The following is a 26,449-nucleotide window of genomic DNA, read 5'->3' on the forward strand; positions in this document are numbered from 1 at the left end:
ATTTATACTATAAGTGAGAGCTGTAACAATGGTCATATAATATGCAGTTGTGCCATTATCCAAAGACCACTGAAGTCCATGACATTGCTTCTGTTGACTTCAGTGAGCTCTGAATCAGGCACTTAGGAGATATTTAGCTTAAAAACATTAAAGTTGGGTTGTAATCTTGAAAATTTGAATATTTACCTGCCACACAGCAGCATCCAAGTGAATGATTGCAGTAAGTATAGATCTTTCAATAATATATTAGATAATTGCTCCAATAATTCTAAAATCAGGAGCCTTTTAGATGTCTGGCTTGGAATATTAACCAGACATTTAAGCCGCAGCTATGAACTAATTAAAGCTTTCCTATAAATTATATATCATCTACATGATTTCCTTGCTTGTCAGTACCTAACAGAATTGGTGTGGTTTAGTGTCCACAAGTCTTTTAGTCGGCTCTTGTTTCCCTTAACATCAGTTCTGTGTTTTGGCCTGAGGTATTGCTAAGACGTAAGAGGCTATAAATTACCCTTATTACCTTAATCATCACAAGATTGCTGAATAAGCTTCATTCCATCATACAGGAATCACATTCCAGCAGCTGCTCCGGGCCTTTAAGATTTGCTGCTGCTTAGAAGGAATAAGGATCTGAGTCAATCAATATACAAAGCATTGTGATTGCACAGAGGATCATATGTGCAACAAAGACCCTTGCATATTGTTAAGGCTGTGATTGTGTCTCTGGGGAATTTACACATCTAAAAAGTGAATTAATACAGTAATGGGATCCTTCAGTGTATTTTTATTTCAAATAGCACATGCAAATCACAGCAATAACCTTTCTAAAATATTTCACCTGAGAATAGTTCTGTTTCCAGTGTTTCACTCTCCATTTTATTTGAGTGTTTGGAATTGTGCTCAAATTGACAGTGTTGGAAGACTTGAAATAGTTTTGCAGACTGCCTAACTATGGATCTCTGTCAATATGTTACTCATGGGAGTGAGAACAAAAAGACCTTGGGCTGCTACAACCCCCAACAGCCCAAAGAACAGTCTTTTTGCCAGCCTCTTTGAACATGGAAACAAGCTGGTAATTATTGATGTTGCAATTTTCAGGCTGATAGGCAGTTTTAACATGTTAGATTAATAGTTAATTTTGGTATGTTATACTCACCCCAGACACTGCTGTCAATTAGTAATTAGACTTACTATAAGTGTTAGTAATATAACTCAGTTAATCATAGCAGCATTCTGCACACACGCATACAAAAAGCATGGATTTGGAAAGTGGAACCTGCTAGGACTGAACAATTTCTGTGATAATGGTGATGCCATCTCTTCCTAGAAAGCAATCAGATACAATTTGAAATGACTCCCAATTTGAGTTATGTTCTTTTAATTTTTTTAAAGGTACAATTTTTGAAGCAAGCATTTCGCCGTCAGGTCTGTCCTCGTGAGGCAGAAAATCCAATCAGCAATGCAGACATTCAACTACAATAGTTGAGAAACACTAATCATACAGTACCATTGGGTTGAGTGAAGGAGGAAGTGTTACCGTGAGATCCGTGAATACATCACAGCACCCTGGGACCAAATTCTTCCGCAATGATCCTTCTATTGTACAGCAACATTAATACATTCTGTCACAATTAAACATCCCTTGCCCCACACCAACCCAAATATAGTTCCTAGATGCAAATCACAGAAAATTCATCATTATTTTCAATATTTTTTTTTATGCTCTCCAGCCTGCCCAGTTCCAGCCCCCAGACCTTGATTTCCATAGTGTTGTTTGGGTGGCCCGGTGGTGACAGCAGCTAATATTCTGGACCTCTGCAGTTACACTGTATGTCCAGGCAGCCCTGCTCATCAGCCTATTCTTCTGGGACCTGCGGCTGCCTGGCATGTATTATAATCTTACTGATACCCTCTTGATAGGAAAGTTGGAGAACAAGTGGCAGCTTTAGACAGGTTCCCAGTAGGGTAGGGAGACGGAGTGGAAAAAGGTAAATTCCCATGGCTTCCTGAGAAAAAAAAGGCCAAACTTTGTGGCTGGGGAATCAGAGGGCCCCGACTGAGATGCATAGGGCACTTAATTCCGCTGAGCTATTGTTTCAGGCTTTGCAGACTCAGACTCAGTGCATCAGTTTGCCCTCAGTTCAAATTTATGTTCTTTCTGCAACCATAAGAGCTACAACCAGTTTAAAATAAATATATAAATAAAATCTAAGATTTTGGACTGAAGTTGTGCAGCAAGAGACAAATTCTGATTTTAGAATATACACACACATAGCCCTGGTCTACACTATGAATTTAGGTCGAACTTAGCAGCATTCGATCAATTTAACCCTGCACCCATCCACACGACGAAGCCATTTTTGTCAACTTCAAGGGCTCTTAAAATCGATTTCAGTACTCTTCTCTGACAAGGAGATTAGTGCTGAAATCGACCCGCTGGGTCAAATTTGGGGTAGTGTGGGTGCAAGTCGACGATATTGGCTGCCAGGAGCTATCCCAGAGTGCTCCATTGTGACCGCTCTGGACAGCACTCTAAACTCAGATGCACTGGCCGGGTAGCCAGGAAAAAGCCCTGTGAACTTTTGAATTTAATTTTCTCTTTAGCCACTGTGGCGAGCTGATCAGCACAGGTGACCATGCAGAGCTCATAGGCACAGGTGACCATGGAGTCCCAGAATTGCAAAAGAGCTCCAGCATGGACTGAATGGGAGGTACTGGATCTGATCGCTGTATGGGGAGATGAATCTGTGCTATCAGAACTCCATTCTAAAAGATGAAATGATTAAGCGCAGCCACACACCAGGGTGGTTAGAAGAGCACAGCAGGGTGTGCTGCACATCAGAGAAGCTTTGAAAACCAGTTTCATGACTGGCCAGGTGACAGTGTAACAGTTCTGTTTGTTTCTCCTTGATGAAAACCTGCACCCTTGGTTCAATCTACTTCCCTGTAAGCCAACTGCCCTCCCCTGCCCCCTTTGATCTCTGATTGCAGAGGCAATAAAGTCATTGTTTCAAATTCATGCATTCTTTATTAATTCATCACACAATTGGAGAGATAACTGCCAAGGTCGCCCAGGAGGCGTGGAGGAGGAAGGAAGCACAGAGGTGGGTAGTTGTAGGGGCACCCCCTAGAATGGCATGCAGCTCATCATAGAAGTGGGATATCTGGGGCTCTGACCCAGAGCAGCCATTTGCCTCTCTGGTTCTTTGGTAGGCTTGCCTGATATTCCAGGCAGAACTGAATCTCCATTAGATGAAACTTAAAGAAGGGAATGACCTGGAGTCACTCCCATTTATATCCAGGCGCCCCTGACCAACCTCACCGAGGCCAGCCAGGAGCCCTCAACTGACCTCACTGAGGCCGGCCAGGAGCAACCAGGAGACAGTGGCAGATGGTACAATACGGCTGCTGTCTTTGCTAACTTGCAAAGGCAAGAAGCTACTGCTGTGTAGCACTGAAGTACTGCATCTGCTAGCAACACCCAGGAGACATACGGTGACAGTGAGCTGAGCGGGCTCCATGCTTGCCGCGGTATATTACCTGTACAGGTAACCCAGGAAAAAAGGCGAGAAACGATTTTTTGCTGTTGCTTTCATGGGGGTGGGGGAAGAAGAGGAAGAGAGGGGCTGACGACATGTACCGAGAACCACCCGTGACAATGTTTTTGCCCCATCAGACATTGGGACCTCAACCCAGAATTCCAATGGACGGTGGAGACAGCGGGAACTGCGGGATAACTACCCACAGCGCAACGCTCTGAAAGTCGATGCTAGCCTTGGTACTGTGGATGCACTCTGCCGACTTAATGGTCGTAAGTGGGGACACACACAATCGACTGTATCAAACTGATTTATAAAAAATCGACATATTAAATGGACCTAATTTCGTAGTGTAGACATACACATAGTTACAACACATGACTGGAACTGGTGATCGGCAGGTTCTATTCCTAGTTCAGGTACTAACTTGGCTTGTGACCTCAGGTAAGTAATTTAATCTTTTTGCCTCAGGTTCCCCATTTGCAAAATAAGGATTACTTATCCTAACTTACAGGTTGTTAGACTAATGTCATTAAAATGCTTTCTGTTCCTTAGAGGAAGGGCACTATGCACCTGTTTTTCTATTGCTAATGGACCTCTGATCACAGTATCTATGCACAAAGCATCTGAGCTATGTAATGCAAATTATTTTGCTTTTTCCACTACTTTTAAACCTAGCTGAAATTCATTCAGTCTTTCACTAACAATTGTCTAGTGCAAATAGAAACATCCTAACTCTATTGACATTTCAGTTTCAGGTAAGTTATACAAATCTTTACAGGCAAATGTCAGTACTTAAATTTCATTTTCTCTGGCATAACAGAATTTTGAAGCATTGCTGCAAGCAGGATTCTGGCCTGGCTATTCTACCTCATCAGAGATTTTCAAAATGCCAAACACAATGCTCACAGGTATCTGGACACCATTAAATTAATAAATTCCGTTTCCAAGAACTATTGCTTATGTATATCACCAATATATTGTTGGCAGACTTACTTCCCTGTAGGTTTGAATTAGTTTTAGGAATAGTCCGTTACACATAATACAAGATTTCTTTCCAGGTTCACAGCTCTTTGCCATCTTTCCGCCTTCTCCCACTGAAGTCAATGGTTAAATTCTCATTGACTTCCATAAGATCTGGACTGGGACTGTCCATTTAGCTAAGAATTCTGTTACTCTTGGGGAACTAACCGTGCATCATTTAGATCAAAGGGAGCTTTGCCATTGACTTCAATGGGTGCAGAATCAAGCCCTAGTACAGAATAACAATTGTGTTTCTTTAATTTACAACTTTCATTTTATCGTATTTACAATTATTTCTCCCCACTTCATCATCCCCCTCCTGGGAAATTCTGCCTATTGCACTTAGTCCCATGTTGTTCTGGTCATCTTCTGGATGCAGAGGGTAGAACACAGCTTTTTTTAGACCCCACCAACACTGTTCCTGAGTTACTTGGAAATAGGATTGTGTTGCTTTCTGTGGTTGTAGGCCTAGCTGTTCAGTTTAATTTGTAGTACAACTATCTCGTCTTTTGTAATATGCTGAACCAAATTCTTCCCTTGTGTAACTATTCTGAAGTCAAACAACTTAGAACAGGACTAAGTTTGCCCATTTATTTTGAACATAGTCATAATACAAATCCATTAAACTCTGTGTTTTGGATCTTTCAGCATGTTAAAGGATTTTCCAGGTTCCTAGGAACTGCATCACATGATAAGAAGTACGGTGCATATTAATTTCTTTAAGCTATTAGGAATATAATTAAGATTCTTTATTACTATACATTATGTTTGAACTGCAGTAAGCATCCGGCTTAATGCTATGTATTGATCTAAACATTGATTTAGTGCATATGCATGGAAATTGTTTCTGCCCATCATTGATCATGGGGATATTACATACTGTATCATATGGTGCCATCTTCTGTGCAGCAGAAACTATACATTATATATAAAATTATGCTGGAATTGTTTTATCTGGGTGATTTTCCATTCATTGCCCAATGTAGCTAATTGGTTGACTAGTATTAGTTTCATTTTTTAATATTTTTTGCAATACAGTATATACTACTCTAAGGGCAGTGTATATTTAGAGCGTAGTACCAGATTGCCCTGTTTTATATCAGTTCAAAGTAGCAATTCTCTTGCTATTTCAATATTGCAACAGTTAAATAATTTCTTAAAAATGTTTTGTCTAGTATTGTTTATTATAATCTTCTCCAGATAACGTCTGCTTTGCTTTATCGAGATGTTTTCATTTATTTAGTGTGTTAAATCTCTAACCCAGTAAACCTGTGTAATTTTTTCTTTTAGAATAATTACAATTGCACTATAATAAAATAAGTGCCTGCAATTTATGTCATCAAATAAACCAGTGGCTTTAATTACTCCTCGGTATATCTTTTCCCTACTATGGATGCAAAATTTACTAGGTTATTTTATGACTTACGTAAAATATCAGCAGGGCTGATCCTATTCATTCCTGCATACTTAGAAGTGCAGTGAGATACCGGAGAAATTTAGGGCTATCTCCTCTCTTTATTCTGTTAAGTCATTTCGGTATGCTATGGCATATCATTAAGTTGCATAATGCACAATAGACTAAAAGTCCTGTCAAGCTTCTATTTCAATATGGCCATTTTGTGACAGAGTGAAGTAAATGACTTGGAAAATACCAGCAATGGCTGGCTAGCTGAATTATAATATCTGTATCATGAAATGTCTCTGGTTGACTCAAGATATTGAACCTGTTTAATATGGACCCATTTTAATGTGTTCAATGATTGCGTTTTATTGTTACTTTTTAACTAAAATGGCATCACCAATAAACAGTATACAATCTTTTTCAGTTATTGTATTTTTAAATTCATCCATAAAAGAAGACAACATTCCCCATAATTCAAACATATTTGACACCTCAGAGTAAAAAAACACCCTAAAATAGGAAATAACTTTCATACCCCGCTATGTCATGTAATATAGATATGCTTCAGGTTGACATTGGTCAATTGGTAATAAACAGGTAAACATTAGAGAACTTAACAAAATCATCTTCGACATATAAGTTTGCTACAGTGTTCAGAATGTATTCATTAAAAACCAGGCTCCGATTTCACCAAAAACATTTTAAAGATAATATACAAACACACAGTTGGGCATTATTCACCGATTAAAAAATACAAGTGAATGAGTTTTGGGTTTTTTCCCTCATTTGTACTGTTATGGATTTTTTTGGCTTCTGGAGACACATTATCCTACATGTCTGACTCCAAAACAGAAATCTCACAAAGTGGTACATGGTAAGTGTGTGGAATTAAGGTAAATTGAAAAATAATATGTTCATATTTTGTGGCATATATATAAAAGAGTACTAATGGAAGTTATTTGTATTGAGGGCCTGAAGTCACTCCAATGAAGTCTTTCCATTGACTTCAGTGAGGACTGAGTGGCACCCAGAGAGACTCACTCTCTCAGTAGAATTTACCAGCAGACATGCATACCGCCCCTTTCTGTGCAGGGAAGAATATATGTTTTTGAATATGCAAACACAAAGCATTTTGGAGGAATTTGTTTTTTCATCTTACAGTAGAGGGAATATATGTGCAGTAGAAGAGATGTGGCTCAGGAATACTCATTTGATTATGTAAGATGCACAAATGCAATATGGTACATAAAAGGTGGGATTGTGTGTCTACTACTACCTTTCTTAAATAGTGATTTGATTTACTAATGGGCGGTAGAATGCCTGAACTTGCAGAGGTTTGAACATGGAGAGAACTAAGCACAATTCAAGCAAGTCCTTGTTTAATGTGCAAGATGCAGTGTCAAGTACAGTATTCCTTTCTCAAGAATAGAGTGAACTGCACAACATGGGCAAATTCTGCCAGATTGCGGCCCTTAAAAATTATACAGATCTATATTTAGCAATTTAGGGTAAGGACAACTTTTGACTCCATTGTAACTGCTACAATTTTTTAAACTAGCAATATAATATTCTATGGGGGAAGTACTATATCTACCCAGTATAAGCTTGGTCCTCTGTGGCTGAGAGCTGCACAAGTAGAGCCATACAAAACTTCCTTATGAAATCTGCAGCCAATCAAAACTTTAGATATCACCTTGAAATTCTGCCAGGTTCTCTTCAAGTTTTGCAATCCTCCTTCAATTGTGGGATGAGTTTTAAGTAAGCCTGTGCTGAACAATGATTTCGATGGAAACCATGAAAAACTCAATGGTTTCAGTGGATTTCACATAGTAACGTATACAGTGTGTGTATATCATATCAGATGTGTGTCTGTATCATAAAAAGGAACACAAGGTAAAGTTTGCATTTTTAAATAAGAACAGGCAAATGTATGTAGATTGCTGCCATATGGGCCAATGATGTCCAAAACCAGATCAAACTTATGCAACACTATTTTTGGGAATGCTTCTTAATGCCCTAGGAGGCATTATATTTGTTTTGACTTGAGCACCAGTCAAAGGTGTGGTTAACATTTAAAACAAATGTCACTTATGTGCAGGGAAAGGATATTTGCAGAATCACAGACTAGATACATTACATGGTGTGTTGCACTTTTTTCTGAGTTAACGTTGTAAAACTTGCGTAAATAATGCCTAGCGCTTTTATGAGTCTGACTCATACTGTCAGTAGTTTTAAAGCAATAGATATGTGCATATATATTTTACTTTAATATTAAATTTCCATATCAGCTTACAAATGTAGTTTCATTCATTTTAAAGTTACAAATAATTTCCTTTTTAAAAAAAAAACCTCTAAGAAATGTAAACAGAATAACATCATAAAATGTTTTTTCCTTTGTTACTTTTACATTTTAAAATGTGAATACAAACCGATGTGCTGTGGTAGCTGTAATGTAATATCTTAAGGGACTTATAATAAAATATAATTAGTAGGAACTTTAGGTAATATTCCTTAAATGGTTTTTAATGTGTGCAAAAAAGGTCTGGTGATTTATTTTCTGGGATTACTCTGAGTGCAAATATAATTTAACTGAAATTTTTTTTATTTTTCTTTTTTAATATTAGAAAATAAGGCAAGTCCATTTCGAAAAAGGTGCTGCACTTCTGGGCTAAACATACCTTCTAGATTACTAGATAAACATGTGACAACTATGAAAATTATCAATAATAAGAACATTAAAAATAGCTGCAATTTCATATAGACTGAAAAGCTATCAAAAGACAAAGTGACCCAGCATTAATTTCAGAAATTTTTTTTAGTCTTCATAAACACAAGCACCCTGCATTTACATAAATTATCTTCTAAACTAGTTTTCCTTTGAAACACACTTTTGTTTCTAACAGATATGTCCATTAAATTATATAAATTTTTCAAATGTGAAAAAAGGATCGTGTAGCAAAATAGAAATATCAGATAATGTTACTTTTTTGGATTTGCTTTTTGCTAGGATTTGGTTTTTAAATATCTGCAGTCTGCTAGTACAGAGCTTTTTCAAAAACACAATGCCAGGAAATGAAAAAAAACTATACTTGTAGCAATTAGTGCTACAGTATAAAGAATCCATTGTGGGTTATTAGGTTAAGTTCACATGTGTCCTAATGATTATTTTTAACATTCCTGCCTTTAAATCCTAGTAAATTGTTTATCTTACTTTTGAGCTTCAGTATATTTTTTTCATGATAGTATAAATTAGAATATATAGCCATTACAGACCTAATTCCTTTACATTTGCCTTTTTACACTGAACACCTTTCCACAAGGGTGAATTTAATACTTCAATTTTTAAAAAAAATTAGACTCTTCATTTCAAAGCCAGTGTCAACTTATGCAAAATGGAATGTAATTCTTACTGCCTCTTACTGAAACAGTGGGAGACAATTATGTTTTAATTTTTTTTTCTAAAACACACACACACCTCTTTACTTTGTTACCAGAAGTAAATTAGATACAGTCGTATTTTACAGCATGCATTTCACTAGGTTTGAGTCACGTTTGTGTTGAGAAATGTAATAATGTGTAAAAATCCTGCTCTCTTTTAACTCTATGGGAATTTTCCCATTTGACTTCAATGAGAACCTAAAAGGGCTCAATGCCTTTTCTTGTAATGAATTCAATACTGTAAGAATTTAGCCCAGACCAGTCAGGTAATCTTGAAAGTCTTTAACCCAGCAAAGCATAAAGAAGCTACTATATAAAGACTTTTAGTTCAAACAGTAGTGCAAAGTTATACAGCTTCCAAATATGACTGCTTCTCTTTTTCTGTGATTAAGGTGCACAGAAAATAGAGTGCCTGCCCTACTTTTCAAACACTGTTTATAACATAGAAAAAAGGTGTCCAGTATCCTCAGGGAATAATAATTTCCATAATAATACAACCCATTTGGTGGCAAAACTGAATCAACTGCAGAGCGAATATCTACTTTTTTGTACCATTTCCTGTTATGTGGAATGTACACAGTATGCTGATTCGTGATGACATAAAAACAATAACCACTGAGTCCAAAGATTGGTAGAAGTTAAAGTGAACCCCCAGCAAGGCCGCACGTTCAGATTCAGGCTGGGGATGTAAGGGTAATTGTACTGTAGTTTTCCATTAAATGGTACAATATAAGCAGTGTCAGATACTAAGCTCACCTGACGTGTAGGGGCTTGTATTTAAATTAAAGTGGGAGGCATTTCCTTGGAAGGTCAGGCTGCTATAATGATTGTGGTCACTGCTGCTTAGGGCTGAAGGGTAAAAAACAAATTTTTATCTGCTTACTCTCCAGCACTAAGATCCAACTGTAAATGAGGGTATTTTACCTGAGAAACAAAGGGAAAACTTAGAAAGAGGCAGTCCTGAACAGCTGCATAATGTAGTTTGTCTCTAAAAGCTAAACAAAGGCAAAGGAATTTTAGAATACTTACAATATGATAATAATTTTTCCTTAAAAAATCTGCATAAAGTATATATTTTGTAAGTGCATAATTAGAAAATACCTCTTTAAATATAGTTAAAAACATATTATGCAATTGATACGGTTTAACTTTGGTACAATCCTATGCTTTTTTTGTTTTGTTTTTAACAATAAGTAGCTATAAATCATCAAACCACAGAAACTGTAGATATATGATAAGTTTAACTGCAACCAAAATAGCTAAATCCATCAAGCTTTAACTTGAGATAAGATTCTAAGTAACTTGATTGGGGCTATACACTGCTTTCTCATGCTTACAAAATAGGTCTCCTATGTGTGCAATATCAGCTCATATCTGAATTCATTAATATGCAAATTTTTGTTCATTTTTCCTTTCATGTCCAAATTGGAACCACAAATGGAATCATGTCTCCTTTCTGTGACCTGATCTTCTTGGTTGCAGCATTTTTTCAGCACGTTTCTATTTTCTAATTCTGCTCCATATAGAACATTTCCTAGAAGTCTCAAGTCCCTTCAGATAGTTGCCACCTTAAAAATGGCAAGTAACACATTAGATAACAAGATAACATAGAACCTTATAGTTTAACACTGTTTACAAATCCTGATAATTGTGTTACTAAAGTACAGTGGTTTTTTTTTTTCTTTTTTCCAGTAGCTCTTAGAAGTACATAATGTGTATTTATCTTCTGGTGTGTTCTTCATTAGAATTCATTTAAATTTCATTTCTGATCATTGCTGGTGTTTGTATGTATAACTTTTTTCAATGGGTCTGCATTTTAAAGTAAGTAAAATAGTTCTCCAATTCTATGGCTTCAGAGGAATCATATAGCTGTGATAGTTCCATTGTGGCGAGAACGTGACCTTTCCAAAGTTACTCGTCTGTTATCTGTAATAAAAAGAGAAAGAACATACCATAAGATTTGAAACATGGATACTGCAATGGCAAGAGGTTTTCAAACAGTCCTGAAAATCATTTCAAATAAATATGTAAATAAGTAACTAGAAAACTGGATCAGAGAAGTTTTATACTGCAGCTGCCAGTTCAAGAGTTCTGTAATCAGCAATAAATTACTTACTTGATCAGAGAAGCAGGGTGATAAAAGCACTGGAAGAATCCTGAAGCATACTCCCCTTGGAAATAGTGATGACAACTAAAATGCTGGGTTAAAGTGTTATTCTACAAAGTATCTATGTACAGTGACTTTGGAGGAAAGGCAATTCAAATTTCCACTGAGTGTTCAGTACAAATTTGGTGAAAATGCACCTCTCGGACAGAACAAGATACACTAAAAATGTAAAGGTTGTAAGATTGTTCACTCTAATTGGGTACACATACTTATATAAATAGAACAGTTAAATCAGCCACTTCCTAAGCATTTCCTGATTGTATGGTGTTAACAACTTTCAGTATTAAATATTACAGAGTAATTATTGCATTGAATAATGAATATATCCCTGTCACAGGAAGAAATAATCATGGGCTAAAGGCAAATGCTTTCAAAGTAGTTTTAAAAGACAGGAATGTGCCAGAAAACAGACTTTTCTTTTCTGAAACAAGAATGGATTTGTTCCTGTGGATTTCAGAGGCAGCTAGTCTGCTGCATAAAATACAACTGATATGGATAAAATCTTGTTTGACAAAGGTGTTCTATTGATTACCTAAGTCCTCGACCAACAAAGCCAGAAACTGGCTGACTGCCTAGGGGAGGGAAAGAGTATGGTGTAGATCCTTGCCCAATCCAATGGAAACTCCTCCACAGTATTTTTTTAGCTCGTTTGTGTGTTCGCCGCTTTCCCCTTCCCCGCTTCCATCCATGCATGGTTAAGATAATGCATCTATGCTACACCTCTTGTGAGGGAATATACTTCACCTGCCAATGATAAGGTCAGCAGTTACTGGAAATTAAAGCTCAATGCACTGCTGCCTAAGCAGGAAATATTCAGGAAGGGGAGTATCGACCCAAACACGTGATGTGCTTCTAATACAACAGTGAACAGTAAAGTATCTAGTGAATTTTAATACCTGTGGGGAGAGGTGCCCAAGTACTGTCATCTGTGAGGTATTTAGTTGATAGATTTTCCATATTACTAACTCTAAATGTGCAAAAAATCATGAGATTTATGAACCATAGTAAATGTTAGTTTATTTTTATTTGCTTTATGGTGACTCTCTTGTATTCATGTTTTCTCCACAATGAAGAAGGCAGGAAACTTTTGTTTCTCAAATGAAAGTTAAGATTCTCTTCTAATTGCATGAGTCCAGGAGCTGGGGCCTTAACAAAAACATCAAACTTCCAGCATTTAGCACCACTGGACTTTCCTTCCCAAGATGATCTCAAATTAAGCTAGTTTAATTTTTAATCATTAGCAGTTTTGGTTTCCTAAATTATTTGCAACTGTTAAGAACTGGATTTATATTTACTAAGGATGGTAAGGACATAGATCATAAGCTAGAGAGCTAGCTGGTGGTGGTGGCGGGAAGAAAGTTCTGGAGAACTACATGGGAGAGGGCAATGATCCAGTTATTCTCATTAAGACATGATTGTAGCACTTAAAGAGATTTTTCTGCAGTGCTCGACAAGAGAACTTTCTAGCATCTCTTACTGTTGGGAAGGGAAGCCGAATGCAAATTATACTCTGCTCTTATCTTCGTGCCACACTAAAAATAGAGATGGATTAGATTTAGCTGTTAATAGCTATGTAAAAGCATTACTGTATTTTGAGATTGTAAAGAAAGCATTAATGTAGTCACCTGCAATCAAAATTTCCATTTGTGTTTGCAGGGTTTACACAGGAAATTAAGTATTAGTATTTATACATACAACCTTAATCTAAAACAAAGAGTTTCATATTAAGATCTTTATGGGAATAGACTTTATCTGAGAATCTCTTTTAGTGCAAATTAAAACTGTTTTAAAATGGCTTATGTAATAATCAGACCTGCTGAAAATGTGATTAGGCCTTAACAGTGATTCATACGTATATAGAACTTTTTTATCCATAGATCTCACAGCCATTTTAAAGGAAATGTCGCATACACTGAGCCAATTTTTAATCTCAGTGATATTAATTTTGTAATTCTGTTGGTCAATTTGATTATATATTCATTGTATGTTTTAGAACATATATGTGTACCTTCCTGAAGAACATAAAATGTAATGGTGGGACAGGCAAGTAAGAGATACAGACAATGGATATAAGAATGAGGGTAACAAAAATAAGCTCCCAGTTAATTGTTATGAAAACCTCGTATTACAACAAATTCTATAATATATACTAAATTCAACCTCATCCTATTCTTGCACACAGCCAGATATATATAGTCAACTGTGTGCAAATGTTTTCTGAAAATAAGGCTGCAAAGTGGAGATATGCACATGCAGTGTGATAGTCTTTAGTTATCTAAGTAGGGTTGCCAATTTTGATTGGACATATTCCTGGAGCTTTCATAACATGACAGTTATTAATTAAATGTTATTTTTTAATTCCTGGAGACTCCAGGACAATACTGGTGGGTTAGTAACCCTATATCTAAGACACTCTTTCTCAAATAAGTACCCTACAATTCATTCTAAAACATTTTTGAAACATATTGTAGTGTACACCAGAATCAGTATCAGCCATTTATGATAGAATGTACACAGTAGATTTTACTGAGACAGGGTAGTGCACAGTGTGGGACTTTTGCACCATAGGTGCTTTTGAAAACATAATCCATGTAGTTTAAAATGGTTTATGTTAAAATTTGCTGGCATATACAATATCATAGAAATGTAGGGCTGGAGGGGACTGCAGAAGGTCATCTAGTCCATCCATCTTTGCTGAGGCACGATTAAGTATACCTAAACCACCTCTAACAGATGTCTGTCTAACCTGTTCTTAAAAACCTCCTTATAGATCAGTCAAACATTAAATAACAAAAACTCAGTACAAACCCTCCATAGGCACAAATTCAGGTATTAAGAAACTTAAATGAAGGACACAGATTAGCTATTGCAATAGTGTAGAGTGATAAACTTCAAACAACGTATCACTCCACATCCAGTCAGCAGACAAAAGTGTCAAAGCTAGTTCAGTGGAGCATAAGCTTGAAGCTTTACAGCTCACCCAACACTGACTGACACAGCACTAAAGTAGGAGATTTCACAACAGAGCCTGCAATATGGACCAAATCGATTAAATAAAGTGTGAGTAGTTCTAAAACATCAAGTAAAATAATTACCTCAATGAAATAGCTCCACAAATGTGTACCTTCAGCTAGCCACAGTGCCTGTATTTTCTCTTTTGCTTTATAGGAACCATATTGAACATTGGGTAAAACAAGATTTGTGTGTGTATGTAAAGGGGTTATTGCACAGAAATCCCACTATCACCATTTAAATAAAGGGCAAATGTCCACAAAAAGTATGGGGAAAAAACAAAGATAGAAGACTTTAGCTTTAACTTGAGAGCATCCAACATTACAGTCAAAATCAAATATCAAGAAGGCATAGATGTACACTACAGGAGCAGGTAAAAATAATGGTGAATGATGACATTTCTGTGGCCATTATTCATCCATCCCAGCAGATATATCCAGCTGATGGACAAGATTTGTTTATATATGTGTAGTTTAGGTCTGCAGAAGTTGGTCAGTAATTACACCAAACTGTCTATATTGTCGGGAGAACTATTGTAACAATAAGCCACCCAGGAAGAGTGACAACCTGTAATCACTTAATGCAGAAGTGATGGTCATTCTTGGATGTGTACATGTGAATTTTAAAATAGTCCCCAAAGAATTTGCTAGCTGCTTGTGGATTCCTTCTAGCAGTCCTTGATCCCACAACCAAGCTTGTCCTGCATCTGCTTGATTACTGTAAGACTGACCATTAAAAACAGCACATAAGATGTTATTCATTCAGGGTATAGAAATAGCTAGACTTCACATATTTAATGTGTGGATCAGTGCCTCAGAGCCAGATTTAGGGGCAGGTGACCCAGGTCACTGTCTGGGGTGCCGTTTTTGTTGTTAGTGACAAAAGGGAAAATAGAATGTTTGAAATAAAATGTTTCAGGTATTTCATATGTCAATTCATTTTCACTACCCTCCTAGAATGGTCTGGAGAATCTTGTGGAACCTTCCAGACTTTTTCTGAACTACATTTTCCTCGAAACTCCTAGAATCTTGTCAGCCATGCCCTTGCAGGTATATAAGGTGCAGGGCACTGACAGTTAGATATAAGAATGAAGTGAAGTGAGAGTCCAGTTGCGATATTGTGAACCTTGTTTTATTGTGTAATTGTGAAAGTGTACTTTGTTCTTGAAGAGTGTAAGTACCATAGAAACACAGCATTGGAGGAATGTGCTCGAGCATCTAATCTCCATTGCCATCCTCCTTGCAAAGAATAATTTGGCTTCCCGGGGTTCACTGAATAAGATGTTCACTGAACATAATGGTCATTTCCTGGGTTGGTAGAGCTCCTTGGGAAATAAGATGACATCATGCCTGAGCACCAACATGGAATAGTCTGTAAAGCAGCTATGGACCACTACTGCAGCAAAACAATTCAAAATGAATTGACTGACCTTATGGCAAGGAACATGCATCAAGGCTTGAAAACATATTGATGCAGTTTGGCAAAGCAAAGTAGTATGTTGTAATAATGGACTGCACTCCCAATATTAGTGACAGTGAAAAGATGTCATTTACAGTAAGAAAGGCTGTATCCAAGTAAAGGAACACTTCATCTGTTTCCAATCTGTGGATGACTCTACTGGAAAAGGCTTAACAGAACTGTTTATAAAAAAAGATTTTACTGAGAATAAAATAAAGCTTCAGAATGGCCAAAGCTATGACAATGGCATGAACGTGAAGGGAAGAAACAGTGGCGTCTAGGCAAGGATCCTTGTGCTGAATCCAAGAGCTTCTTTCATGCCTTGTGGCTGCCATTTCCTCAACCTGATTGTGTCAGATGCAGCATCATCTTCTTTAAATTTAAAATTTCTCTTTGGAGTACTGCAAATGATATATGTCCTGTTTTCAGCATCAGCTATCAGGTGGAAGATCCTCATGGACAATGTTACAAATCTGACCGTGAAACCACAAAGTGATATTCACTGGGAGAGCTGCATTAACAGCAAAAGGCCAGCAAAGTATCAAGTGACCGGTTTACAATCCCTGATGGAACTGGCACAGTTGAGTAATGCCAAGGCTGGAATATGACATGAGGCACAACCAGATCACTGATTTCAAATTTCTGGTCTCAATTGTGGTTTGGCATGATATCTTGTTCCAAGTAAACTTTGAACAGAAGGCATTACAAACTCAGTCGATGGACAGCACGGCCACTACTACTTTGATGAGAAGCTCCCTGGATTTTGTTGTGGCCTACAGAGACAACGAATTTGAAGATGCCAAAGAAATGGAAAAACTCAGGAGTTGAGCCTGTATGAATTAGAAGAAGAGACAGTTTCTTTATGAGGGCAGAGATGAAGTAATGGGGAAGTTCGGAAGAAAAATTCAAGAGGGAGATTTTTTGCTCACTCATTGACTCTGCTTGAGTATCCGTCGAAGAAAGGTTCAGACAAATGAAGCACCATGAAAAGACCTATCAAACTGCTTCTCTATTATCTCAGTTTAGTTTTGTGATGGAAATAAATAATATTTAGTCAATTCTGCTGTGTATACATGCATCTACCTCTCATTAACTGTAAAGACGAAAAGAGATGCCCAACTGCCTGTCAGTTTTGTGCCATGAGATGAATGGGAGAAAAAGTTCTGAATAATTATTTTTTAGGCAAAATATTCTAATTATATGACATCCTTTACCTTTCACAGATTTTCTTTTCCCCTATCGAATCTGTAATTCCTCATACATAAAGAACGTAGGGAGAAATTATACATTTGAAATTTCAGTGTGAAGTCAGTCTCTTCTTTTCTTAGTGCTCAACAGTAGTTATGTTATTAAAAGAAAACTCTCAATAGTTGCAATGGATTTATTAATTCAGTAGCCTGTTATCAGCTACTGAAACTCTGCTGTGTTAGAGGAAAAAAACAAATTATATTTCACAGAACTGCACTACTAAGATTAAATCACTTTTCTGTATTTCACTTTCTTATCCCCCCTGTCAGGTATTAAAAGTCAGTGCTTTCTCTCTTATTATGAACCTCACTTTTGGGAAACTATTACCTCTAGTAGCAATATAGAGGTTACATGATCAAACAAACTCAATTATAGCAACTTTGGTGAGACTGAAATACTTGATAGCAGAAAAATCCAGAGTGTACAAAACTATAGCTTCAAGGGACACAAAACTAAATCTGTATTATCCTATAATGGGTACAGAAGTGTTTATTTTGACATGTCTACCATTAAAACTACAAGTATATAAAACCATTCTCTTAGGTTCTTAATGACTAATATTTACATACTTAATAAGATGACTAATTCACTGGAGTAAAGTCAAATCTTATGAATCAGTCATAATATCAGTCAGAAAAACAGTTATTCAGCTTAACTGCAAAGAAACAGCACCAGTGATGTTCTGTGGGCAAAATGTCAAAGCTCATTAAAAAGACCTTTTCTGAAAAGGGTTATTGGGTTTGTGCATTTCAGTTTCTGTATAAGACTTTCATTTGCTAATTGAGCTTCGATCTTAGTTATGTTCTATGACAAATATGGTATGCACTTACAAAGCTAAAAACAGAAGCTGAGAGCCTATGTGAGACTAGACAAATTGAATGCATAAAAGCATCAATGAAATAATGAATGCTATACAGTGGTAGCCCTTAAACAAACCAATTTAAGCTTACTGAAGATTATTTCAATATCTACAGTATTCCTTTGCACTTTTTTATACTGACCACAGGAAACAACCTCTATTTGCACATTCAAGGTATCTAATAAAAACATCTAGTTAGTTAAGGGTATTGGCAAGTTAAGGGCCACATCTGTGGTAGTATTTTTGATATTAAATTCAGTTAAATAACTCTACAGTTAAAAATATGCATAAGGCTCCGAAGTGTAAAGAATTCAAAATTTAGGAAATGCTAAAATTATGGTTGTACAGATAACCTTAGTTTGCCCCTTAGACTGCATTGTGATTGGTGCTGGGCAAAATTTTTTGACCCAATATATTTCAGCAAATATTGTAGACTCAAATCAACCAAACCATGTAGCAAATTCATATTGAATTTGCTGAACTGTCAAAGTTGAAAAAACAAAAATTCCAAAAATGTTCCATTTGAAACTCAAGGTTTTATTTTTAGGTGTCAAATCTACTTTTCTTTAATTTTCTTTAAAAATATTAAAACTAAATGCTTTGTTTGACCAATACTTTTTTTTACAAAAATTGCTTTGCCATTTTTTTTAAAAAACCAAAAACATATTTCTCAAATCTGCCAGCAAACTGAACAAACCAATTTTTCACATAGCTCTAACTGTGATTAAGTTTTTAACATGACCATATATATTTTTTCCACAGGACATCTGCCATATTCCACGTATAGGATAGACAATTTTTAGTTAAAATGAGACCCATTCAATATTTCTTAATCCTCCTCACTGACTGTGAGGCTTCAAGCCTTGTTTACTGTCCACCATCCAAACCCTTACTAAATGTGTGAAAACTTATTTCCTTATGAACTTTTCTACAGTGCTTATCAGCATAATATCCAAGTACCTTACAAACATGAATTTATCTTCAAAACACCCCTGTGAGTTAGGAAAGCACTATTATCTCCATTTGACAGATGAGGAACAGAGAAAGATCGAGGGTAAAATTTGTGAAAGTGTCCACTAAATTGGATGCTTCACTGACTGAGGCCATGCCTACACTTACAAGCCTATAGCAGCACAGCTGTACAGATATGACTGTGCCACTGTAAGAATGCTGATGTAGCCGCATTATGTCGATGGGAGAGAATCTCCCTTTGACGTTGAGCTGGTTTTATTACAAGCTGTGGTAGGTATGTCTATGGGAAAGTGTCTCCCGCCAACACAGTGCTGTGCACACCAGCACTTGTGCTGGCAAAACTTATGTCACTCAGGGAGGTATTTTTTCACAATCCTGAGTGACAAAAGTTTTGCTAACATAAGTGCTAGTGTAAAGATGGCCTGAGTGCTCACCTTGAGATAATTAATTTTTCAGAGGTAGCGAGCACCTGCAGCTTCATTTGAGTTCAGAGTTATGAATACTCAGCACTTCTGAAAATCAGGGCCAGGTTATCTCATGCTAGCCACAGAGAAAGGGAAGAGCTCACATTCAGTCACCACTTGGAACATTTTGATCTAACTTACATCACACAGAAAGTTTGTGACTGAGGCCTGGTCTACACTACGCGTTTAAACCGATTTTAGTAGCGTTAAACCGATTTAACCCTGCACCCGTCCACACAACGAGGCCCTTTATATCGATAGAAAGGGCTCTTAAAACCAGTTTCTGTACTCCTCCTTGACGAGAGGAGTAGCGCTGAAATCAGTATTACCATATCGGATTAGGGTTAGTGTGGCCGCAAATCGACGGTATTGGCCTCCGGGTAGTATCCCACAGTGCACCACTGTGACTGCTCTGGAAAGTGATCCGAACTCGGATGCACTGGCCAGGTAGACAGGAAAAGCCCCGCAAACTTTTGAATTTAATTTCCTGTTTGTCCAGCGTGGAGCTCTGATCAGCACGGGTGGCGATGCAATCCCAAATCCAAAAAGAGCTCCAGCATAGGCCGTACGGAAGATACTGGATCTGATCACTGTATGGGGAAACAAATCTGTTCTATCAGAGCTCCATTACAGAAGACAAAATGCCAAAGCATTTGAAAAAAAAATCTACAGGCTACACAGTGCTGTGTGAGAAGCGTAACGGGAAGCCAGAGACTGAAACGGATGCTCATGGAGGGAGGGAGGGGGTACTGAGGACTCCAGCTATCCCACAGTCCACAGCAGTCTCCGAAAAGTATTTGCATTCTTGGCTGAGCTCCCACTGCCTATAGGGTCAAACACATTGTCCGGTGTGGTTCAGGGAATAGCTCAATTTACTCCCTCCCCCGCCCATGTGAAAGAAAAGGGAAAGAAATAGTTTCTTGACTTTTTTCAATGTCACCCTATGTCTACTGAATGCTGCTGGTAGACGCGATGCTGCAGCAGTGAAGAGCAGTAGCCGCTCCTCTCCCCTCTCTGGTGGCAGATGGTACAATATGACTGATATCCGTTATCACCATCAGCCCGTGAGTGCTCCTGGCTTGCCTCAGGTGAGGTCGGCTGGGGGCGCCTGGGTAAAAATAGGAATGATTCCTGGTCATTCCCAGTAGATGGTACAGAATGGCTGGTAACCGTCCTCATCATAGCAACTGGAGGCTGAGCTCCATCAGCCCCCTCCCTTTCCTGTGTAAAGAAAAGATTCTGTACTGCCTGGACTATCATAGCAGTGGGATGCTGGGCTCCCCTCCTCCGCACCGCTTAATGTCCTGCCTGGACTGTCATAGCACCGGGAGGCTGCCTCCCCCTCATTTAATCTCACTAACAAGTCACTGTTTCTTATTCCTGCATTCTTTATAACTTCATGACACAAATGGGGGGGACACTGCCACGGTAGCCCAGGAAGGTTGGGGGAGGAGGGAAGCAACGGGTGGGGTTGTTGCAGGGGCACCCCCCGTGAATGGCATGTAGCTCATCATTTCTGCGGGATCTGACACGGGGCAGCTGTACTCTCTAATACACTGCTTCTCTAGTACACTAGCCCCAAATTCTAGGCAGGACTGACTCTATTTTTAGAAACCATAAAGGAGGGATTGACTTGGGGAGTCATTCCCAGTTTTGCTTTTGCGCCCCCGGCTGACCTCAGCCAGGGGCACCCATGATAGCAGCAGACAGCACAGAAGGAAAGATAACCGTCATCTCATTGCCAAATTACCCTGGCAGCAGATGGTACAGAACGACTGGTAACCATCTCTGCTATCATGCAAAAGCAAATGAATGCTGCTATGTATTGCCTCTGTCCGTGGCATCCAGTACACATACAGTGAATGTAAAAAAAAAGAAAAAAAAGCTGAACGGGCTCCATGGTTGCCATGCTATGGCATCTGCCAGGACAATCCAGGGAAAAAGGGCGCAAAACGATTGTCTGCCGTTGCTTTCCCGGAGGAAGGAATGACTGATGACATTTACCCAGAATCACCCGCGACAATGATTTTTGCCCCATCAGCCACTGGGCTCTCAACCCAGAATTCTAAGGGGCGGGGGAGACTACGGGAACTATGGGATAGCTACGGAATAGCTACCCACAGTGCAATGCTCCGGAAATCGAAGCTAGCCTCGGACTATGGACACACACCACCAAATTAATGTGCTTAGCGTGGCCGCGTGCACTCGACTTTATACAATCTGTTTTATAAAACTGGTTTATGTAAAATCGGAATTATCCCGTAGTGTAGACGTACCCTAAGAGTGTGGGAATTGTGAAATCCCACCCCCAGGATAAGTAAAGACACAAAGCCTAAAACCTGATTGGAGAGGGGGGCATTCAGAGAGACTAGAAAGGGGACAGAGGTGAAGCTAGTCCTGTAACTGTGACACATGATATTGTATGTTCAGTTAATTGCAGTCCTTGTCTGATTCATGTAAAAATTTGGCTCATAGTGACTATAAACTGTTTATACTCAATGTCTTATAAACAAAAATGCTTTAAAAATGGATAATGTTCAAGTTAGAATGTTTAATGGTATGTGGGATGACATTTACTAGCCCAGTGCAATCCAGCTGTGACCACATTCAATTCATGAGGAAAACACAACAGAGTATTTTTGTCACCAAAATCTGAGAGGCTATTTGTATAATGATTCCATCTGGTAAAGAAATATTTTTCCTATTCTGAGCTCACAAAATCCAATAAACTTAAACATCATATAATGTTAATTCAGGAAAAAGGATCGGATTCTCAAGCCTTACGTTCAATTTATTTAATTAAGATAGCTTTTTATTAGTAGTTAGTCCAATGATGTTTACTGCTTCACATCTCCGTGAAAGGAAAGTGTCCATCAAGTTAAAATTCCTTTAACCTTTGAAATTTCTATTTAATATTTAAATTCCATTTTGCTTCCTTCGGTAACGCCAGCACCCGGGGGATACCTCACCGAAAGAACTGAAAGCTCTTCTATGACTGGTGACTATGGAAAGCCTTATTTTGAAACAAAAACACATGCCTGCCTCAAGGGTTACAAGACAAATCAATCTATTTTCTCCTTCCCTCCAAAAGTAATTGGCCTTTAAAAAACACACACGAAAATAGGCCTCCGTGCCAGTGCATGTAGAGCCTATACATCCATTCTGTCTCATTTGGAGATTGAATTCCTGGCTGATCGGAGAAAAAATAAAAGAAGGGTGAAGAAGAACTAGTGCATCAGGTTAGAAAAAGAAGCACTATGAGCATTATTTGGGTTTGGAATTTAATAACAGCTACTTCCATTAGCTTTCACTTTCATACCAGTGGGAAGGAGGGAGCAGTGGGGGAAGGGAGAGTATGCACGCATGAGAGAGAGAAAATAAAATAAATAAATAATTTTATAACACTGCAGGGGTAAACTTTCACCCCATGAAGACCATGGGAGTTTTGCAACTGACTTCAGTGTTAGCAGGTACAGGAGCTGCAAGTGGCCTTACTGAAAGTTCACTAATCTATGCTGACTCCTTACTACCTCATCCTTGTGGTTTCCTCTTCCAAATAGCAGTTGTGCCAGTGGGTAACCTCTCTCCCTACGTCTGCCATGTTGTATAAAATGGAGACAAACTGCTTTCAATTGCCCCGCTTCAGTACAGTAATCTCTGCTATTTATCACTCTAGTGCTCTGGGCCAAAACAACTGGTCTCCAGAAAGTGAAAACCTTGAAAAACCACATGATATTCTGCACCTTTTTCTTAGCTCTTTATCTGGTCTGATACACAGTTACTCCTAGCAACAAAGTCATGCATGAAAATATTTTCCAAGCCAATAAATGAAGGCTGCATATTTAGCTAAAATACAACTGGCCATGCAAAGAAAGTTGTTGAAAAATAACACTGTCTTTTAAAAACAGTATCAAGTCCCCTTGGAGCACAGCACTGAAACTGTTCTACTAAACCTTTAATGTGAATTTGCTCAATGGGACTGTGTATACAGATGTAGAGCAATTATTAGATTTGATATCTGAATGAATTCAGGTTCCCATTAGAGCTTGAATGCTTCAGTGACCCCATTATTTTTCTTCCACTGCTCCCAGACCTGATCAACTTAATTATTCTGACTAGTGAAACATTTAGGACATGAATTTCTGATTTGTTTTAAACCAAATGGGACAACTGAAAGAGCTTCATTAAAAAAAAATTACACAAAAGAAGGATGAATTCTATTATGTGTCAGAGCTTGGAAGCAGGTCAGGTCCAAGATGTATATACTTTGTGGTATCATACAGATTCCATACTACACTGTATTCATATTCCTCTTCTGTTTACACTGAAACTTGCTCCAAAGCAAACCCCTAATGTGCAGCCTTTCTGCTGGATTGCTAGGACTGAGCTGCAGGGCTACCAGTAGTGTTACTCAAAATCCCACGGCTGAATCCCATGTATTGTGCTAAACATTTATCCCTACATCTTAAGTTTCTTAAAATGTCAAATATTCAAAAGTGCAAAAAGCATTTCAAAGAGCAAACAAATGACATGTCTGCTTTGGCAATGAAAAAAACAACATCACAGGGACAGAGCTGTCTAGTAAGCATCTTACCTTGCCCCTTCATGGCTAACATGCAAAGCACATACCCTTTTAGTGGCTGTACTGAAGTAAAATTATATTCACTAATAAAAAAAGGCATCTTACGTCAGCTAGAACAAATGTGCTGATATAAAAATGTGTTTCACTAGTTTAACTGGCACCTAGACTTATTATTAAGGAAAATAGTACAGCATGTGGCGAAAAAGACAGAATGTGCACATTTTGAACAGGCCTGATGTGATACTAATAAACTACACTATTCATAAACAATATAACTTAAAATGGCTTCCAATTTTCATTACTACTCCCAGCTCTCCTATTCCCTCTTTTACTCTTTCAATTTGCATTAGTACTGAAAGTAAGTTTTACTTAAAGACAACAAAATAGGAAGAAATAATAAAGGCAGTAATGGTTCTGAACTTTAAGTAAACAAGTAGCCATAAAGTTAGTATCTTCTCATCTGAACGCACTTGTCCTTAAAAAGAATGAAACTGACATCAAAGTGGTCCCCTTGCCCCTTGCCTCCTTTCACTAATGATATGTAACGGCTGCTGAGCCTGCAATAAATGTGTTTATGTCCAGTCAGATTGCCATCATTTTACAATCCAATCTGATTCTTTAAAAAAAGTAAGTCGCAGGAGACCGGCACCAGCTCGCGCTTTGAGGCATTCCTGACATCAGCCTTCACTTTGCACTTCAACTGAAAGCACTAGATTTGACAAAACACACAGAAAGTCATGAGAGAAGGCTCTTCACCTCCTCTCCAAAACTGCCTGACAGGAGTCAATAGTGATTCTTTCACAAGGCTACAATCAAAAGCTGCCAGATGAAAGTCCAAGGGGAAGCTTTCTTGCTATTCCTTACAATATTTTATTAAAGAGGGGTGTAAGAATGCATTTGCCTCAGCAGGACATTTTCCCCCTCTTCTGGGTCAACTCAATCAGTTTTAGCAGTTGGCAGTTTAAATATCAGAAGTTACAGTCTCCCATGCACAGATGCTTTATTCTTTGCATACATATGAAAGCAATGAATTCAAAGATGGAAAGGAAAGTGGAAAGTGCTCTCTTTTCTGAAAAAGAATTTCTTTTATAATGAGAGCCGGATAACATTCTTCTGAGCACTGAGACTTTCCTAACGTTTAATATAAACTGGCTACCATACTTTTCCTCCTAGCCCACAATTACTGACAGTGCCGGTCAAAGGCAAACCACTTTTCCCCAAATCCTGCAGTAATCCTCCTTCTGTATTTTTAATGCAATAGCAATAAATTCTCTTTATAAAAAAAAATAGTGACAACTCTGCAATAGCTTGTAGTCCACATCTAATATGAAATATTTTAAATAATACAATAAAGGCAGCCTATCCATAATTATTGTTTTTAGATTAAATAAAATATCAACATTTTTTATTTATGCCTATGTTAACATTTGCAATTCAGCAGTTTGCAATATTTAAATGGCATTGAATATGCTATGAGAAAACGTAAAACTGCATCTTTCCTGTCTGAGTGGCTGGTGCAAGCAGTAATCATTAATGCCTGTCCATTGCCTTCATTATATAGCATTAAAGAAAAGCTCCTGTTCGAGCTTGGCAAGATGATCTCATTATTACCTGTTACTTCTCGAGGCCCACCAACTGTGAATTACTAAATATTGTATGCGTCTCTAACGATAAATTATTTGCAACAAAGGCATGTACAGGTTATGAAATGTGAAGCTACTCCTTATTAAAAGGCTTTATACAAAAGGCAATTTAGAGTGCAAGACAAACACATTTGAAATTGTGAGATGAAATATAAAAACAACCCTTATAGCTAAATTTCTCTTTTTGCTGAGCCCAAGCAGCTCCTATTGAATTCATAGGAGATCAAGTGTGTATTCAAGGGCAAATTTTGGCCCTTAATGCTGGTTTCTTTATGTATTATAGCTATATGTGCTGGTGCTCCCAGAAGCAGAATGACAGTTGTGTCAACGATATAGAATACCTTTGCCACTAAAATTCTCTACAGGTTTATAAAGCGTCTGATCTTATTCCCATTGAAATCAATGAGAATTTTGCCAACAACTTCAGTGGGAGCAGGATCAAACCCCACAAATTGCAGTTTTTACTAGTAAAAAAAAAAAAAAAAAGTATTTTGGCCATTTAAAAATTATAAGAACAATTAATGTTCTGAAAATAGTCAATGTTCTGTTGTGTGTGTGTTTTGGAGTTCAAAACAGCTACTATTTAATGGTATTTGTGTGTAATGACAACATCCTTGAAGCCTACTGTGATACTCTTAT

General features: G+C 37.8%; 1 protein-coding gene across 2 annotated transcripts in view; it reads right to left on the reverse strand.

Annotated features, from left to right (window-relative positions):
* Positions 1–4,818: 4,818 nt before the first annotated feature.
* DIAPH2 (diaphanous related formin 2) overlaps positions 4,819–26,449 on the reverse strand; it is an 867,723-nt gene continuing 846,092 nt past the window's right edge. The window contains exon 28 of one of the 2 annotated variants that reach the window (XM_030576660.1): positions 4,819–11,331. In XM_030576660.1, coding sequence (XP_030432520.1) covers positions 11,267–11,331 — 65 coding nt within the window. In that variant the 3' untranslated portion in view covers positions 4,819–11,266. The remainder of the gene's footprint in view (positions 11,332–26,449) is intronic. The other variant, XM_030576662.1, reaches the window with a different exon arrangement.

The sequence above is a fragment of the Gopherus evgoodei genome, chromosome 9 (genome assembly GCF_007399415.2).
Source record: "Gopherus evgoodei ecotype Sinaloan lineage chromosome 9, rGopEvg1_v1.p, whole genome shotgun sequence".
Classification (NCBI taxonomy): Eukaryota; Metazoa; Chordata; order Testudines; family Testudinidae; genus Gopherus; species Gopherus evgoodei.